Source organism: Rhipicephalus microplus, chromosome 5, assembly GCF_043290135.1.
Source record: "Rhipicephalus microplus isolate Deutch F79 chromosome 5, USDA_Rmic, whole genome shotgun sequence".
Taxonomy (NCBI): Eukaryota; Metazoa; Arthropoda; class Arachnida; order Ixodida; family Ixodidae; genus Rhipicephalus; species Rhipicephalus microplus.
In genome coordinates this window covers 172173682-172188058 of record NC_134704.1, presented here as the reverse complement: position 1 = coordinate 172188058, position 14377 = coordinate 172173682, and the positions used below count along the sequence as shown (strand labels likewise).

The window sequence follows — 14377 nt, the reverse complement described above, 5'->3', positions numbered from 1 at the left end:
ACATACCACGGTCATAGCGTGCTCGTGGCCGTTTCGCTAGCTCCACATATACTAAATTTGATATCACCGGACGTGAGTAGATGACGAAGGTAAACAACACATCCAAACATGATAATCATGACACGGAAGTCATGTACGTCATCATTTACCTCCACTCTGTAACATGGTGCTGATTTTAAAGTGACATATCAACATTTCTCATTCGCGCTTGGCATATCATCGATACCCACTGTACGCGTGATCTTCGGAATTTTTGATTCGGTACTCCCGGGATCTGTCCGGGCGAACTGGAGTACACACACTACACAGCACATTTAGAGCATCTAGGAGAGGGTCGAGGTTTCTTCGGTTGCTGGGTCTTGGAGCCGCTATCTTGGGTGCCGTCCGAGCTGGTGCCAGACTTGCGAGCACGCTTGACATCTCGCGGTGCTTGAATTTCTGCGTCAAATCCTTCTAGGCTAGAAGAGAGTCTGAGGCTGAAGCTGCTTTCTAACAAATCAGATAGTAGTAGTGCTGCAGCGTCAACGTTGTCGCCACCTCCAATGACCTTGATCATGGATTGTTTGTGCAGAAGCGTCAGTAAAGAGCTCCCATGGCGTCTTGCTACTTGTTCAAGGAAGTGGGGAGCCTGGCTTTTGGAATGAGCCATTGAGCTTTGCTCATTCGGTTGCAATGGTATTCCTGGCGAAACGCCAGAGCCAGTAGATCTCGCAACGTCGGCGTCTACTGAGCACTCAGCTGCCAGGTGTAACGATGAGTCCGGTGCGTCGGTGCGTACAAGCGTTTCTTTCTCAGCTTGAGCCGACGTCGCGCATGGTACGGAATGTCTGCCTGGGACAGACAAGAGGTCAACCGCGGTGGCTGTTCGTATCGCTGAGATTGGCAAACTTGACGCTTGCTTGCTTGCTTGCTTGGTCCTTTCTTTTGTGGCTCTTATTGACTAAGGGGGATTGTTCAAGAAGCCGGTGGTTAAGGCCAGTCAATACCTTTAGGTTATCCAGGCTAGGGAAAGAGGATTACTTTCTTTGGACTTGGTGGGATTAATTTGGCACAATGAAAAAAAGGGAAAGAAGAGAAATAATAGAATTTGTTGAATATGTGAGGTGTAATTGTAATATGAAATTCCTCTGAAGGTTAAATCTTTGCAGTGTAATAGCTAAACAATGAATGTTAGATTGGCTAGTAAAAATTGAGAGCTGATCAATGGCTCAGCAAGGTAATCTTCCTGTGTTGCATAAGAATTCGCAGAGAGCCCCACAGATGTTCCTGTCGCTGTGTCTTAATGAAGCAGCCCCAAAAGACAAAATATTAGGAGTGGTGACTGGTATTACTAGTTTTCAAATGCGAAGCATTTATAAGCAAACTTCGGTGACTTTGAGCGTATCTATCTATCTATCTATCTATCTATCTATCTATCTATCTATCTATCTATCTATCTATCTATCTATCTATCTATCTATCTATCTATCTATCTATCTATCGATCTATCTATCTATCTATCTATCTATCTATCTATCTATCTATCTATCTATCTATCTATCTATCTATCTATCTATCTATCTATCTATCTATCTATCTATCTATCTATCTATCTATCTATCTATCTATCTATCTATCTATCTATCTATCTATCTATCTATCTATCTATCTATCTATCTATCTATCTATCTATCTATCTATCCACCTACGACTTATAGCTCTCCTGGTTATTTCGATAATGGTAATGGTATCAATACCCAAACTTGTTATGGCATAACCTGAGGGTATGAAAAACATATTTGACTAGTCATAACATTAGAATCATGACATATATGTCATGAATGTCATGTTTTACATTTCATGGTTCTGCAGATCTTGGGGTGGTTTCGTTCACATGGCATGTTGCAAAACTAGTATGGTACGATATGATTCAATGGCGAACGCAAGCGACAGGCCATAACATGAAAATTATGACATGCGTGTCATGTAACACTATGACTACGTTCCACGCTCATGATTGCCTCGCGGCCGTATCGCTAGCGTCACATATACCAAATGTGGTATTACGGTACGTGAATGGATGACGAAGATGTGTGATTGGTGCAAACATAATAATCTTGAGGTTCGTGTCATGCAATAGCATGACTACATGCTACGCTCATGATGTGATCGCGGCTGTTTCGCTAGCTTCCCATGTACCAAACTCGGTATTACGCACCGCCAATGAATAACGAAAGTACGTGACTGGTGCAATTATAATAATCATGAGATGCGTGTCATGTGAGAACATGACTACATACCAGAGTCAAGATGCCAATTAGAGAGTTTAGAGAGTTTTAGTACTGCGGAATGGTGCTACGTACGCACCACGCAAGCGCCTTGCGTTACGTGGCGTCGTTTGCCACTAATCGGCTTTTAGTACGCCGTAGTACCCGCGTACGTAACGAGCGTGAAGCGTGTTGCGCCATCTGGTAGATCAAAATAGAAGCACGTGTTGTTGACAGCCAATGTGAGCCAATCCAAGTGTTATAGCTAGATTATGGCCATATTTTAAGCCACAGAGCCGTTCGGTGCTTGCCTTCGATGCCGCATTTTGCAAAACGAAGTCTCGCGCGGTCGCGAACTTGTTCGAGAGCGGTGCGATCACCTCATACGTACGCACGCACGCATCTCATGCGTTAACTACATGTGTTGTTAAAGCGATTGGCCTAATGTTATCTATAAGCATTCCTAGTCCCTGTTTTTTAAGAAGCGGTATTATTTTTGCAAGCCTCCAGTTAGGAGGTATCCAACTACTTTCAAGTGAATGGTTGACAACGTTAAGGAGGTCTTTAGGAGAGATGTCGAAAAATATCTTTAGCGTTCCTGAAGTGACAGCATCTGGTCCAGGACCTGTGTTTGGCAGAATACGAACGACGTGCGCAAGTTCATCTCTACTAATACTTCAATAAAATCATTTCCGAATGAAGGTTTTACAAACTTTGTATTTGTGATGTGAATCTCTTCTCTAATTCTAATGCCATTTCATCTAATATATCTTCCTACTCCTTTGGAGAAATAATAACTGAGTCAATATTTACAGGTCGTGCAATAGGTTCACAATTACGGAGAGATCTGAATAGAGCTTTCTTGTTGCCGCTCTTGAATAAATAGCTATAACGTTTTTCCTCATAATCATCTTTCGCTAATGAAACTGTTCCGGTAAACGTAGTTTTAGCATATAAATGGTTTCTCCAATCAGTAGGAGATTTATTGGTAAGAAGTTTTTCCATGCCACTTTGCGGCGTCTATATTCTCTAACACAATCCAGATTCCACCAAGCAGATATGAATTTTCCTTTTGTTGAAGATATAGTGAACTGTGATTATTTTAATTGTACGCTTTAGAGTTGAACAAAGGGTCATTGCCTTCGCATTTGATTCCATACTGGGCAAGGAAAAAAACGTTGCCTGTAAATTCTTTTTTTTTAAATTTTGAATAGTTTACAAAACTTTGCACCTGGCGGTCTACCGTCACTAAAGAAATGCTGACTTCAAACACCAGGGGGCAGTGATCACTACTTGTAGCGGTATCAAGAACAGTCCAAGACGATAATGTCACATTTGAACTAGCAAATGTGAAATCTAAGATGGACCTCGAAGTACATTGAACGAATGTGGAAACTGTAATTCAAACAAATAAGGTTATTCCGATTAGTCCAGCCCCACAACCGCTTTCCCGATGAATCAGTGCGGAATCCCCATGACACTTGATGGGAATTGAAGTCTCCCGCAAGTAGTATACTGTTTCTGCAAAAACTCACAGTCACATCAAGGGCTCTTTCATCTTTTATCCCAGCTGGAAAGTAGTTGTTGACTACGGATAGCGGCGCACATCCTGGAAAGTGAATTTCCAGAACCAATACTTCATAACCGTGTGATATGCGTTTGTAAACTAAGTGTGCTTTATGACAAATTTTGGTTGAAATGAAAAAAAAATAATCTTCCACCACGTGAGTCTGTCCAGTCGAAATCACTGATAATTTTTTTGGAAAGAAGTTTTAATCAACAGACAGCCAAGTTTCTTGTAGCATCATGGGGTTTGAAGATTGCGGAGAAATTAGGTATAATAAGCCTATAGTTGCAGAGAAATTGAACGGCAGTTCCACTGAAGCACTCTAAGGCACCCTATGATGACAAGCAAGTAGTAGCACCTGCTTGATCTAAAATACTGTCTTTTAAGAAGTCCGCTTTAGTCCTAGGTTCCTTCACACTCTTTTTTGTTTTTGGATTAGAAGAATTATCATATTTGCTTGTAGGTGATCTGGTGCGTTTCATTGATAATTGATATGTGGGGTTTAACGTCCCAAAACCACCATAAGATTATGAGAGACGCCATAGTAGAGGACTTCGGAAATCCCGACTGCCTGGGGTTCTTTAACGTGATCCCAAATCAGAGCACGCGGGCCTACAACATTACCGCCTCCATCGGAAATGCAGCCGCCACAGCCGGGATTGGAACCCACAACCTGCGGGTCAGCGGCCGAGTACTTTAGCCACTAGACCACCGCAGTGGGGCATCTGGTGCGTTTCAAAAGGCGAGCATCCTTATCTACGTCCCGACAACTTATTGACTCTAAATCAGATATACCTTCCTGCTCAGTTGTGTTAGATCGGGAAGACCTTGGTTCATTATCGATAAAGGCATCTGTCTGATGATCAGCAGGTTTATTGATTGAAGCACTAGGAGGTTGTATATGCTTAGTTATTCGATCAGATACGCCCGGCATCTGGGAATCCATATTATTATTGAGTGAGTCGAACAGATTAGGTAAAAACTTTTCTAATACCTTCTCTAAGCCCTTTTCTACCATAGCTGAAATGAACTGAGAAAGTGATGCGTCTATAGCATGAGGTGGACGAGCTGCTATGCTGACATAACCCCGATTCCTGCTTTGAATTTCTGCAGTTGCGAGCATCGTCTCCTTTCAATACTTTCAAGCACCTGAAGTTCCTTTGATATTTCAGGGCAAATAGGATCGTCTGCAGCGTGATTTGCCTTGCACAAACAGCATGTGTTATTGTCTAATTGGCACTCAACAGTACTATGACCGGCCCCGTATATGGCCCCGCATATGTGGCATCGAGCGTCCAATCGATAACCTTTAGTACTGTGTCTAAAGCGCCAGCGTTTAGCACATTGCAACAGACGGGGAGCTAGAGCTTCGATCCTATATATAAGCAACCATGCCTTGATCTCCGAAGGGCGATCTGTTCCAGCGAATGCGGCAATTTCAGTTTCAGTGGGAACTTTCCGCTTGTTTTCTTGTTTAGTACAGCGGTGACCCCTGCTGGAGAAAGTATCACCAAGACTTCTGTTTGACTTAGACTTGCGTCTACCCTCCGAAGCAATCCTTTGCAGCACTCTAAATGAGGTGGGATAAAAGAGCTCACCGGATGTCAAGCAAAAGTAGAGCACTTCAGTAGGTCTGGGATACAAGCCTTGTCAAGTGAGCAGCATAGTATCCCCCTACGTCCAAACTGACGAACCTCTGTTATCAGTAGGGAGTGGGGAGTGATCGCACAAAGTTTCGTTTGGATTCTTTTGGGATTCTTCATACGGATAAACCATCCGGTGTTTGGCACCAAAGCGACAGGAACACTACGGGTTCCATTACGGAGAAACAACTCCAAGGGCTGATCCTGAGGGGGAACCGAGGCTGACCAGAGGGTAGGCCTCTGCCCCGGAGAAGAAACAGACATAAAATAGGGTGAAGTTACACTTAGCAATGCACTAAAAAAAGTTGCGAAGTTGCGGAACAAGAGGTAGATTTAATAAAATAAAGGTAACCACCGGCTTCTTAACCGCAACCCTGAAGACGGAACAAGGAACGTGGAACAAGGAAGATAGAATTAGGAAGATGGAACAAGGAACAAGGAACGGGAGCAAGTGCTCTCGTTCGCCTAATCTTGCTCGCCTCATGAAAGGCGCAATCATGACGTGCTTGGGTTGGTCAAGCTGCACACTTCTTCTTCGTCGTTTAATGTACCTCTCAGAATCAAGTTCTGACATTCTTGTACTGCAGCTCCACGTTCTCGTTCATCTGTTGCCGTTGGTGACACGGACGGTAGGGCAGGAAAGGTCCCCGCAGCAGCATATGAAAATGAACTACGCACAGGAAAGATGGTGGTAGGGTGGCCATCTCCACAACATTGGCAGGGGTGGTCGCAACCTTTGCTTTCATGTCCGTGCACACCACAGCGACCACATAATGGTACTGTGCAGTGTGCTCGATAATGACCACAGAGCCACACCGACGACAAACGCGTTGCAGACCGCGGTAGTGGAAGGTGACTCGATGACCGAAAACGCGAAGATAGTTGGGGACGAGATTTGTGGAACTCATTTTCATTCGAACAAAGCGTGTGCCTGTGAGAACTGCGCGTCTTGCGCTCTTGAAGCCAGCGGTCACAGTCAGTACTTTGCCGTATGGGGACAAAGCCTGGACGAGCATCTCGTCGGTAACGAAGGCTGGTAAGAACAGGCAAGTGACGTTAGTTACCTGTGGGCCGATGGGAACGACAGGAATACGCTCGTCACCGATAGTCAGGTAGCCAGCGTCGATGATGAGAGTCATTGAAGCCATGCTCTGGACAGTTACTTGGAAGTTCATGCCTCCCATGTGCTGAACACACTGCACCTTTGAGAGGCCAACTATTGAGGCTGTAGCGTCGACGACGATCTCCGGACTAGTCCCCACAGGGACAACGTCGAAGGCCTGCGCCTTCGAAGGCGTCCACGATGTTGATGGTGCCACGGCTAGACAAGCAGGACGCCACTGACGTGTTTAGAAACAATGCTTAACCATTTCGGTAACTTCGTACTCAACTATGCGAGAGCACTGAGCCGTCCCGCTCAAAGAAACTAAAAGGACCACTCTCACCGGTACCTAAAACAAATCACTAAACCACTCCGAAAGAAGCCAATCTGGCCTTAGTCACGGTGAAGAGCGTCCGTGCAAAGTCTGGTTATATCTTGAAGTTCGGCTTCCTTGCTTAAACAGCTTTATTTCTCACTTGAAGATGAAACTTGATACAAAAGTAAATACGGTTTACAATCTGTCCTTTAAACAAACCACAATAGCATAAAGAAGATGGTTCATGATATCCGTTGCATGTAACAACCTGACTACTTGCTACACTCATGATGCGCTCGTGGCCATTTCGTCAGCTTCCCATATACCGAATGTGGTATTACAGTACATGAATGGGTGACTAAAGTATGTGATTGGTGCAAACATTGATAATCATGAGATGCGTGTAATGTAACAACATGACCACATGCCACGCTCATGATGCGCTGATGGCCGTTTCGCTTGCTTCGCTTTTACCAAATTTGGTATTACGGGACGTCAATGGATGACGAAGGTATGATACTGGTACAAACATGATGAACATGAGGTGCGTGCCATGTACTAACATGACTACATGCTACCTCATGATGTGCTCGCAGCCATTTCGCTAGCTTCCCATGTACCAAACTTGATATTACGTGGTAAGAACGGACGACATAGATAGATGACTCATCCAAACGTGATGACACGTCCAACGTGTTTGATGACACATCCAAACGTGCACTGTTGCCGGCAGTCCGGCAGCAGTGCACGTTAGAACTACGCACTAAAAGATGCGCCTTTTGCAGGCACTTCTTGTGAGTATCTGCGCTACTCTGCGACATCACCGCAAGCAAGGAAATTGATGACCCCGCGGACAACCGTCGCCCACTCTGTGATCAAGATTGCAAGATCTCGTCATTGCAAGAGCGTCGTCACCAGAGGGCAACGAATCCCTCTGAGATATAAAACCTGCAGGAACATCGCATCTTCTGCAGTCCGGCAGCAGTGCACGTTGGAACTACACACTAAAAATTACACCTTTTGCAGGTGTGATAAACGTGCTCGGCAATATTGTAACCGCTATTTTCTCCTTGCCTTTGTGCACTGCCGCCGGACATAGTTCTTTGTTATGTTTTTTTATTCATTATAGCTCTGATTGAATTGCATATATTTTGTTCTCACCCTACGATGGCGAAGGACTCGCGTGACATGGCAAAGGCCATCGATTAGCTACGCCGCGAATCAAGAAAAGAGCTCCGAGAGATTAAGAACAGTTTGAAAGAAGTAAAGGACCTCAAAGAGGGCCTCAGTCAGATACTGAAAGAAAACGAGGAGCTAAAAGTGGAAAATGCCAAACTGCGGAGCAGGGTTGAAGAGGTCGAGCAGTACCAGCGTTCCAATAACTTATAAATCAAGGGCAATCCTGCTGATATAGAACCATTCAGAGCTGTGAAGAACATTGGAGCTATTGTGCATGAAGCAATTTCTGAGGATGATGTTGACACATGCCATAGAGTGCCCACTTCTCGATATGATGTAAGCAAAATAGTTGTTCGCTTTGTGAGAACTAAACGGAACTCCTTGGTTAGCAAGGCAAAAAAAGCTAAAGTCGACAGTGGGGTACTGGGAAGTCAAGTGTCATCCTCAGTGTATGGTAATGAACACCTGACAAGTAATGGCAAACGACTGCTTGGGGTTGCATTACAACGTAAAAGGGAGATGAAGTGGAAGTTTGTCTGGGCAACAAATGGGAATGTATTCGCTCGTCAAAACGAAAGTTCGCAGATGCTCAGAATAGCCACTACCAGCGATCTAAGTAAAATGAGAGCAAACTGTACTAGGGGTTATTACGCTGCCGAAACACTACCTAAATGGCAAAAGTGTGCTATTATGAGCTTGACTCTTTCAATTCACTGCTGCACGACGTTCAGAAGCGAGTAACATTGTTTCTTGTGAACGTACGCAGCATACGTAATAAAAAAGACCAGCTGGATGATTATTTCTCTCGGGTTTTTTTGCTTTTAATGTACTTATGTTTTTGGAAACCTGGCTAACGACTGGCGAAGATCCGCCTTATTTTCAAGGTTATACTTACAATGGCCTTGTGCGTACTGAAGGATGAGGAGGAGGTGTGGCCATTTACGTCAAGGATACAATTAACCATGAACTTATTCCTCAATTTTCAAGTGGAAACAAAAATATTGAATGCTTAAGAATGTGCCTGCCTAGGGCACTTATAACCGTGGTGTACAGGCCACCCACAGGTAGCAAGCCAGCATTTCTGGAGTTGATTGAAAATGTGCTGAGTTATTCCTGCCATTTGGGTTTGGATTTTTCATTACTTAATTATTGTTTCATAATTTATTTATTTATTTTTTATGATACCTCAAAGGCCCCTAATAGAAGGGGCTTTACATGAGGAGTGGGCATATCTACAGAAACAGCTCTTCTATGATGCGCTTGAAGATGGCTTGGTCGGAATGAAGCACGGCCTTGGTGTGAAGGTCATTCCAATCTCTTGATGTCTGGTTGAAGAATGAGGAGGCATGGGAGACAGTTTGGGCTTGAGGGGGGTATACGGTCTTTTCGTGGTTGTTCCGGCTTGAGTGGCGGTGTGCGGGAGCAATGAGATCGGCTTGGGGCGACTTGTGAAAGAAGTTATGAAAGAGAGAAAGGCGGGTGACTCGACGGCGTGATACAAGGCTGGGAAGGGTAGCTTGGGATTTGAGTTTCGTTGAGCTAGAGTTGTAGCAATGGTCCGAAAAAAAAATGACACGTATGACACGATTCTGTACTGATTCAAGCATGTTATTGTGATTATGTTGGTATGGCTCCCACAGGGCGCGTGCATATTCGAGCTTCGGCCTCACTAAGCAACAGTACGTTAGAAGTTTGACTGAGGGGGTTGCTAATTGGATATTACGCCGCAGGAAACCAAGAACGCGATTAGCAGAATTTGTTATGCTGGTTATGTGGGGGTGCCATGATAGGTCAGAAGTGAGGTTAATTCCTAAGTACTTGTAGGTATTAACAGGGGATAATAAAGAGCCACTTTATTATACAATCGCGAGCCAGGTATGACTTCTTTCGATGAAAAATGACAAGGGAGGTTTTTGATGCGTTTAATGACATAAGTCACTTGAGGCACCCATCTTCAATTTGACCGAGGTCAGATCGTAGGGATAAAACATCGTTATTATTGTTAATATGGCGCTATAGCACGCAGTCGTCTGCAAACAATCGTATCCCGGAAGAAATGTTATTTGGAAGATCGTTCATGTATATGAGAAAGAGCAGGGGTTCGAGCACTGTTTCCTGAGGAACTCCGGATGTAACAGGTGTGAGAGAAGAGGAGCACTCGTTAACGTAGATAAATGACTCACGGTTACACAGAAAATCACGTATCTAGTGGAAAACAAGAAGATGAAGGTTTAGGCGAGACAGCTTTAGGAATAGGTGGTTATGGGGTACTTTATCAAAAGCTTTTTCAAAGTCCAAAAATAGTGCGTCAACGGGAGTGTTAGTATGGAGGCTGGAACTGATATTAATAAAGAGAGTCAGTTGAGTGTCACAGGAAAGGTGCTTTTGGAAGCCATGCTGACTGGGATGAAAGAAATTAACAGAGCTAAGAAACTTCGCAATATGTGAATGAACAATGTGCTCCATTAATTTGGAGCATATACTCGTTAGTGAAATGAGACGATTGTTTCTCGGTGACGCAGGGTTACCTTTTTTGGGCACTGGGATGACCTTTCCCACCTTCCAGTTGTGTGGTAGGGTACTAGTGGAAAGCGATTGCTGAAATATACAAGAGAAAATGACACTGGTGATTCGCTTTGTACTTTTTAGTATTTTGGTGTTGACGCCGTCTATGCCAGCTGATGACATTATCTTTAGGCTGTCGATTAAGGCAGCGATACCAGCAGCCTCAAAGGTGATTTCCTGCATTACCGGATATTCAATCGGGGACAAGTAGGGCAATTAGCTATCAGGCTCTTTTTCTTTATTTGTTTATTTGATACCCACAGCGCCAAAAGGCATTACAGTGGGGGGGAATACAACATGATTATAAGACAGAACACAAGATAAATTTGCGGCAAGTACAGTACAGGCTATCCAAATAGTAGGAAGTACACTGAATACACAGCGTAACGGAGATTGACAAAAATGTACGAAGAATGCCAGCGGCTAACATACAGTAAGACGAAAATAGATACAATATGTGTACCGCACAACAAAGCACCTGTCATCAACTGAACAATTCACTTGACTCTAACAAAGGGAAAAAAATGAATCCCCACCAACAGCGACAACGATTGCTGAAGGTAATCGATTCCACTGGGAAATCGTTTTAGGGAAAAAAGAACTACTAAATGCTGCTGTTTTACATCGGTACTCCCGCACTTTGTAAATGTGATCGACTCGTCTAGAAATGTAGTGAGGTAGAAAGATGTATCTGTCACGAGGAACACAAGTTCGAGATAAGTATACATCATGGAAAAGCTTCAGACGCTGCTTAGCCCGAGCAAAAAAAAAAAAAAACGCTGTTCAGCTCGCGTGCGGTATCATGTAGTGGAATGGGTTGATCATTTTCGTTACAGAGTGATAACATTTTAGATGCGCTTGGGTTGATAAACTTCTAGAAATGCTTGGGGTTAGTGTTTAGCATGTTAGATAACTGTGAAGCAAAGAAGTTGCGTTTGGATTTCGCGGCAAGTGAATCGAATAGTTTTTCTGTGGCGCGGTATTTTTCCCACGCTTGCACTGTGTTTGATAACTTAGCAGGCCGGTAATGCCACTTCTTTTTGTTTTTTAGGCGCTTTAGTGCCACATTAAACCATGCTGTCTGTGGTCGTTCTGTTACCATTACGGTGGGGATGGAGGAACGAATGAGATAGTGCAATTTGTTTTTGAAAATACACCAGTTTGTTTCGAATGGGCGTTCTGAGAAGTCTTCACAAAACCTGCTATAGAATGCTGCGAGTCCCTCGTTAATGGCCAGGTAGTTGCCTTTGTCGTAAAGTGTTAATTTTTTCTTTACGGTTTTTATCTTGGGGAGTGAAACTGTAGTGTAGCATTTATTAGAGCGTGGTCACTTAGCCCAGCCAGGTACGCCACGGATAAAACAGTTTCTGAGTGCGATGTTGAAAAAAGGTTGAGGATACTTGATGACTGAACAGTTTCACTCGTAGGGGTGTAAACCAGCTGTGAAAGTCCGAATGTTAGGCAGAATTAACGAAATCACTTTCCGCGCTACATTTGGACAAAGTTAACGACAAATCAGACCAGGTTATTCCGGGAAAGTTGAAGTCTCCAAGTAGTATAATTGGGACATTGGGATAAAAGCCACAAAGTGAATTCAAAACGACATGATATTGAGCAACAAACGGCTGGTCTGCGTCAGGTGGGCGGTAGCACAAACCGATAATGGCGGGGAGATAAAGTGCTTTGCAGGATACAAACAGTACTTCTAAGTTACTGGAAATTTCTATAACATTACATACCCTGCTGTGAGCCGCTATGAGCACACCACATCCCCGCCTACCGATGCGGTCGCAACGAAAGACATCAAAACCAGAGAAATGGAGTGCCAACTCAGCATCAGAAATTGACTCATTCAACCAAGTTTTGCTTAGTACGACGAAGTCACTTTCGGTAGTTTCTATTATTTGTAGTAATTGGTCTCGTTTAGGTATGAGACTTCTTACATTGGTGTAAATGAGTTGAACGGGAAAAGTGTTGGCAGCAGAACGTGAGGGAGTGCAAGGCCCCCGTTATTCCGAAACGTGCTCTGAACACTGCAGATTGCGACGTGAACTCGGTGTTAACTACGATGGTCGCGGGATGACGCTTTCCGAGATTTTGTCGTACACGTACGTGATGCCATCGATGACTAGCTTGTAAAGAAGTTTTAACGGTTTATTTTTTGCTTTTGCAAACTCGGCCAATTTTGTTCGTGCGAGGCGTGGGCCCGGTGAAAAATCTTCGCTGATGCTGTACGGATAGCCTTGGAGGTTTTTGGAGCATTATAGTACACGATCTTTGTCTTTCCGATTCGCAAAGCGTACGATTATGGGTCTGGTCTTAGCAGCGTTGAAACGGCCTATTCTGTGAACCCTTTCAATATCTTTTGGTGCTATCGGAACGCCAAGCTTTTCACTGCATACGTCCATTGCTAATTGTTCTGACTGAGCCCATGTTTTATTGCGCTGTCCTTCAGATCAAAGAATACAAGATTGGATCTGCGGGTGCGATCCTCAGAATCATCTACCCTAGCTGTAAGACTAGCAATTTCACGCGAGTTCTGCGTGGCGATTGCCTGTACTTTTTTAATGTCATTGTTAAGAGAAAGGAGGGATGCGCAGTGTATCTCGATTTTTGCAAGTCTTTCAGTGATAGTACCGAGCGTTTCGTCATTTTGTGCCAGTTTGGTACGGAGAGACTTCATCTCGGTTAAAAGCGCAGCTTGACGCGTTCGGAGATCTCGCTAGGTTTGCAAAATGTCGGAGGTTGCTTCCGAAGGAGACGAATGGGTAGGGCGACCAGGGTTTTTCTCAATGTCGCCAGCTAAAAGCAACAGTTCTAAGACAACGGATGCACATTCATAGGCAATTCTCGCACAACAAGTGGGGCCTGGCAGCACAATAAACGCCATATAACGAGTACGCGATGCATACAAGGAATAGCGATTGTTTACCTGCACAAGAAACAGGCGGGGCGTGTAAGCGTTGGCCATCGAAGCGTTGCTGCCAAGCCCACTGGTGCGCGCGCGGTCGATGCAAGACTTTTTAGCACTGGTCGGTAACGTCAGGATCAGCTGGGTGCCACGAGCTGGTGGACGGTGCGCAAAAAGATGATAAGGTGGCTCGATTACGCTCGTCGCGTTGTCGTGACGACTGTTGAAGGGTGCGGAATCCGGGAACAGTGAAATGGCCTGGTCCGTGGCGGGACTGTCGACGCTGCGTGGCATTTCCAAAGATGGCAGCACCACACTTTCGCCAGCAGCACACGGTTGACCAGCGAAACAAGCGAGGAGATAGGCCATGCTGAGCATCTCCACAAGAAACAGGCGGGGCGTGTAAGCGTTGGCCATCTAAGCGTTGCTGCCAAGCCCACTGCATTTTGTGGTCATGGGTGATGTCAACGTCGATATGCTTTCAATGAATACCACTGCTCGACAGCTAACAGAGGTTATGAACTAGTTTGCTGGTGAAAAAGTTATCAGAAAAGCCACGCGACTGATGGCTGAAACGGCAACTCTGCTTGATATCTGCATCACGAACGTATGCTCTTTATGGCGCTCCGTGTGTGTGTACTGTCTCTCTTCGTCCGTGTCGTTTTCGCGCCTTAAGCTGCAAATAGCTCTTTATCGTGTGTCGCTGGGACACTTTCTTTAGAAATAAGCGATCATCTGCCCATTTTTTATACTTTTCTAAATCACGTGATTGATATCAAGCTAATGACAATGAAATTGTGGTATTTCGTAAAATCAATGATCATACGCTGGAGTTATTTTGTCAACGA

At 44.4% G+C, this 14377-nt stretch overlaps 1 protein-coding gene across 1 annotated transcript; it reads right to left on the bottom strand.

The window, feature by feature from the left end:
- Positions 1-9226: 9226 nt before the first annotated feature.
- Positions 9227-14044, bottom strand: LOC142817444 (uncharacterized). Its single transcript, XM_075894462.1, has 3 exons — positions 13551-14044; positions 10582-10651; positions 9227-9498 (listed from the first exon to the last, which is right to left on the bottom strand). The coding sequence occupies exons 1-3, from the start codon at positions 13944-13946 to the stop codon at positions 9359-9361; spliced, it is 606 nt and encodes a 201-aa protein (XP_075750577.1). The 5' UTR covers positions 13947-14044; the 3' UTR covers positions 9227-9358.
- Positions 14045-14377: the final 333 nt, after the last annotated feature.